This window comes from Sinocyclocheilus rhinocerous, unplaced genomic scaffold (assembly GCF_001515625.1).
Source record: "Sinocyclocheilus rhinocerous isolate Xijiao unplaced genomic scaffold, SAMN03320098_v1.1 scaffold157, whole genome shotgun sequence".
In the NCBI taxonomy this organism is placed as follows: domain Eukaryota; kingdom Metazoa; phylum Chordata; class Actinopteri; order Cypriniformes; family Cyprinidae; genus Sinocyclocheilus; species Sinocyclocheilus rhinocerous.
In genome coordinates this window covers 1,251,936-1,257,186 of record NW_015665038.1, presented here as the reverse complement: position 1 = coordinate 1,257,186, position 5,251 = coordinate 1,251,936, and the positions used below count along the sequence as shown (strand labels likewise).

The following is a 5,251-nucleotide window of genomic DNA, read 5'->3' as shown; positions in this document are numbered from 1 at the left end:
AGAATTGGCAATAGAAGAGTGATTTTACACACACAGTAACACTTACACAGTAACACTGGTATAAAATTTAGTCAAAATGTTTATAATACAATACAATATCTGAATAGTATTGTGTAAATTAAGGCAAAAATGAACAGCACCTTAATCCTGATGTAATATTTGGTCTGCTCACTCCTCAGTGTCTGTCAACAGAAATGCCATGGCTGTCGGTTATAATAAAACATGACATGCCATAATGTGAAATACCCCTTATGTCTTTCAGGAAACATTCTAATGAACCCTGAAATATTTAACAAACATATCATTTTGGATTGAATTCCTCTCCTCACACCATTTAAAATCTTCGCACAGGCAAATGCTCTCAGGTTCATGCATCCGCTTCAAGAAGCCTCTTTGTCAGTTCTCCACAGCTGCGCTTTGACCTCTGAAGGTAAAGTGTTGAAAATACTGTCCTCCACAATTAGGCCACTCCTCTTCAGCAATCTGCACTCCCCAAGTTCAACAGGAAGGCACTCCAGCCTGTTGCCCCTCAGCTCCAGCTGTGTCAGACTGGTGAGTTCCCCGAACCGTGAGGGTAGGGACTGCAGGCAGTTGTTTCCGAGGTTCAGTGTTCTCAATTTCTTACACCGAAACAATTCAGGGGGGAGAGCCTCAATCTATAGGGGAAAATGAAAGCAGAAAGCGGACAGAGATCAGAAAACTAAGCTGAGTGAAAGTACAATCAACATTACTCTTGGCAAAGACTGTACTACTTGCATCTCATTATAAGAGCAGTAGCACTTTTTCTTTATCCTTGAACCTGTTGTATTATTGCTATCTATTGCTATCTAGTAGTTCTTTTTTTGAATAAACTGCTTTTAAAATAAATAAAAGTACAATTTGATCATCATGCAAGAAAGAGTAAACAACAACAAAATCTGCATAAGTGGCAATTACACAAGCTATATAAATAAAAAGTTTGTAGCAGTGGTATTATCATTAATAAAAACTAAAACGAAAGCTAAAAAGTAATTATTGTTAACAAATCAAATTAGAAACTAAGCTAAAATACATTATGACTCCAAAACGAACCTAAATAAATAGTTTTGATACACAATATATTGTAAAACATGAAAACACTAGATACAAATGCAATGCTGTTAAACAGTTTTAAATTATACCAGGTAGAGCATTAACTTTGGCAGTCCTAAAAAATTAAATAAACAAATAATGATAAAATAACAATAATATCAAAGTACCAATAACAGATTAAAAACTTGAAAGAAAAAATGTAACAAAGAAATAAAACAAAATTAAATCTCAAAACTGTATTCAGCCTGAACCTGACTTACCCGATTGGCAGTTACAGCAAGGTACTGAAGGTTCTGTAGAGTTCCTATTTCTGACGGGATGTCAGTCAGATTGTTATGGCTCAGATCGAGAAACCTCAGCTTCCGGCAGAAGAAGAGCTGGTATGGTATCTTCTCGATCTTGTTGCGGTTTAAATAGAGGCGCTCCAGGTTGACCAAGGTACCTATCTGAATAGGTATATATGCAATCTGATTATACCACAACTTTAGACAAACAAGTCGATGAAGATGCTGAAAACTAATTATCTCCTCAATGGTTTTCAGGTTGTTATCCTTAAGATCGATCTCCTGTAAATTGTGCAGGCTGAAGATGGAATGAGGAATGCGCTCCAGATCACAGCGGACAAGCTCCAGCTCGGACAGGTTCACCATCTTCTTTAAGCTGTTGAGCACCATCAACTTGGTGCCTTCGTTGTTGATGGACAGCTTCTGGAGATGCATTCCAACATCCGTGACCACCTGAGGCAGCTTCGTAAGGTTACTTTTCAGTCTCAGAACCTTCAGTCGCTTTAGCTCCCGTAAACCGTCGATGACGATGTAGCGATTGTTGTCAGCACTAAGGTTCCCAGTAAGGTGCAACTCGCTTAGGTTCTTCAAGCTGTAGATCCACAGAGGAATCTCCTTTATGTCAGTGAACTTGATGTGCAACGATTTCAGGTGCTCTCTCAGAAACGCGAGAGCTGGAGCCTCTATTTTGGCTGGTGTGTGGTACAGCCACATCTCTCGGAGGTTCGTCAACTGGGCAATGATTGGTGGGATGGTGACATCAGGGATGAGCTCAAGCTTCAGAACCTCCAACTCCGACAAGTCAAAGACCGTGTCTGGGATCCCACTGAGCATGAACAGATGGAGCTCCAGCTTCTCTTGAGAGTTTTTCGTGATCCTCTGGCGAAGCTTTTCCAACGTCCATTCATTGTTGAGGTTCAGCTGGCGGAGTTTGTTCTCGCTCACCTCCGAGAGGAAGACCGCAAACCGTTTGGAGTAGAGGGGGTCGTACTGGTCAATCATATGCAGCATGAAGGCGAAGTCGTTTTTCACATCTGGGATGTCGCTGTAGCTGCTCTCCTCTCGGATTGACTCAAACGAGTACTTCTTGAGAGAGCGCCGTAGCATCCAGCTGAGGGTGTACACACATATCATCCCGTACACGATAACTAGACTAATGTAAAAGCAGGCTAAGATCTTGAAGAGAGTGGCCAGGGGATGGGCACAGTTGTACATGCGATAACCAGTGAGACTCTCGATGTCCACATTGCAGTCGACGCTGAACTGAATATTGTGGACATAGTAGCCGGTATAGCAAATAATAAGAATAAACTTCACAACTTTGATGATGGTCTGTCGGATGTATAGTCGGTAGACTATATCGCCTTCTTCCACATGAGTTCGAAACTTCTTCACCTTCTCAAACAATGCCTTCGCCTGTTCACCTTCCTTTTTGTCCAGGACACCAGTCTCAGAGTGGTCCACGATTCCTTGCTCAATACGAGATCTGGTTGTCGACAGCATGGGAACACTCGCCTCGACGTCTTCGCTCACATACGAAGCCTTCTTATCGAAGGAACCGTTCATTTTCACCAGAGCTTTGGGGTCGCTTTCCTCCACGACGGTTTCAGACAGAGCTCTTGTGGTCCAAGGCGAGTCAAAACACTTCAGTAGGATAGACACAAAATGTTCCAGTTTAGAGCTCGTCCAAGGGAACTTGAACCAGAAGTTGCTGCAAGCCAAAAAGATGAGCGTATGCAGCAGCACCAAATATGGGAAATATTTAGCAAACCAGTGAAGCTTGTTTTCATAGCACACAGCATCGACATAGTTGTACTGGTGGCGATCAAGGTCATACTGGATTCCTTGAGGCTCAAGGGTCAAGGGCACAGAAAATGTTGCATTGAAATACTTTCTACAGGTCTTGTTAACTACCCACTTGCAGGGTAGGCAGATCATCTTGTCCTGCGTGACCTGAAGTGTGCCCCCAAATACTGCGATCATCAGCATTACAACCGATAAATAGTCTGTGAACACGTCCCACCATGGCTTTAGGATGCGATACGTAGGTTGCGTATCCACAAAGTATCGCAGCTCAGTTATGGGAATCATGATTCACCTGAAACGAAATTATTGGCATGGCCATAAAACATCTATACTGTTAAATCATGCCTTGAATGTCAATGTAATACACAAGCAGATATTTAAAACTGCCACACTGTTGCAAACTAACTCTATATCATCTCCCAACATAAACACTGAAACATATTTTACCAAAGTCGAGGACGGCTGTCTTCTCCAGCTGTGGCTGCTACATAAGAAGACTCCGGCAAAAGAACGCTCTGGCTTTCTTGTCATCTATTATTAGCCATTTCTGATAATAACACTGAAGAATTGTCTCCTCTGGCTATGGAGAGTCCGTGACGTGACCCCAGGGTTCAAATCCTGTTTGTCTAAGGCAGGACAGGGCAGTGTCTGAAGCAGTGTCTCCTCAGTTGGATCTTACCTAATACTCCACATGTCCAGTCAGGAACTGGCACTCATCACAGTCCTTTTTGTTAGGATGGGACACAGATATCCTGTCGTGATAAAACAGCATACAATACAATGTCTAATATGTTCACTCTGCATTTTCTGAAGCTGTTTCAATCTTAGTTTTCCCCTGAGGGGGGTAAAAAAACAAACAAAAAAACAGGTTGAAAACTTATTTCCTCTCTATTTACATTTAACCATTTAGGTTAAATTATATAATTGACTTGTGCTTATATAAGACAAACTAAAGATGACAAATCCTAATAACAATTTGAAAGACAACATTATGATGATGGATATTAAATATTAAAGAAGATGAGTAAGATAATAATAAAGATGCTGACCGACTACTAAGAGACTAAACAACTAGATTAAACCAGTTCATTTCTGAATCCTCTCAGCTAGATATAGGACGAGTCTCCCACAGCTTTCCGTCAAAATATTGTTTATGCATTGAAAACAATAACAAACAAACAGGCACTGTGCAGTTCTGTGTAATTTATAACGAGACTCGCCGCTCAGCACATGAATGACTGCATGTGTTGTTATTATTAGTCTGCTGCTTGTCTTTGTATAAAAGGGCAGAGTGTCTTTGTTTTGTCGAGGGAAACTGTTCGGCATTTGACAGGATCATGTAACTTACTCACCCAGCTGTGTGCTGCCACCTCTGCTCCATGTGTTTGTTGCCGGACTGATGAGCTCGGATTGTAAGAAAGGAAAGTGGCCGAACAAAGACGAACAGCGCAAATTGCGATCTCAGCTGCAGGGATCAGATGTATTTTTCATAATCCGTTCATTACACTAGAGGGCACTGCGAAATGAGTTTTGGATTTTGCCCTCAGCTTCATTTTACGTCTCATTATCGCCACGCATTGGACTGGAGCGGAAATCACAACCTGAAGGAAATGTTTTGCTGACTTTAAATCGTATCTAAGTAATCTTGTTACCCCAGCAACCCATTTCATGGTTTAATGGTTCATTTATCATATGTATTATGATTTAGTTGTGTATAGCTCTGAAATAACAGTTAAACTATTTAAAATATATCTGTATTTTGTCTGAAGGTGGATAAAACAATTCCTCACCTGTTTTTTGTTTCCTTACATTAATAATTTCAGTTTGTTTATTTGCCATATTCCTATCATATTGTTAATATTTTGTATTATGGTCCTTTTCCATGATAAAGAATCACACATTGTTTTTCTATGATTTGTATGATGAGCAAATATTAATTCATAAGGCAACATGCCTTCGAAACCAATTCTAAACCGGGAATGTACTTAACCCGTTTAATCCCAATTTTTTCACAGACGTGAAAATATCCAAATGATGTGTCATTAGTAACCCTTTAAAATAATCAATAATTATTTTTTTGAAAAGTGTGT

At 40.4% G+C, this 5,251-nt stretch overlaps 1 protein-coding gene across 2 annotated transcripts in view; it reads right to left on the bottom strand.

Moving 5' to 3' along the window:
- The window catches only part of lrrc8ab (leucine rich repeat containing 8 VRAC subunit Ab), a 5,009-nt gene extending 360 nt beyond the window's left edge, over positions 1 to 4,649 (bottom strand). The window contains exons 1-4 of one of the 2 annotated variants that reach the window (XM_016542035.1): positions 4,514 to 4,649; positions 3,609 to 3,913; positions 1,332 to 3,453; positions 1 to 656 (exon numbers count right to left, since the gene is read on the bottom strand). The exon at positions 1 to 656 is cut by the window's left edge and continues 360 nt beyond it. In XM_016542035.1, the coding sequence (XP_016397521.1) occupies positions 381 to 656; positions 1,332 to 3,446 (2,391 nt within the window). In that variant the 5' untranslated portion in view covers positions 3,447 to 3,453; positions 3,609 to 3,913; positions 4,514 to 4,649 and the 3' untranslated portion in view covers positions 1 to 380. The remainder of the gene's footprint in view (positions 657 to 1,331; positions 3,454 to 3,608; positions 3,914 to 4,513) is intronic. The other variant, XM_016542036.1, reaches the window with a different exon arrangement.
- Between the last annotated feature and the right edge of the window lie 602 nt (positions 4,650 to 5,251).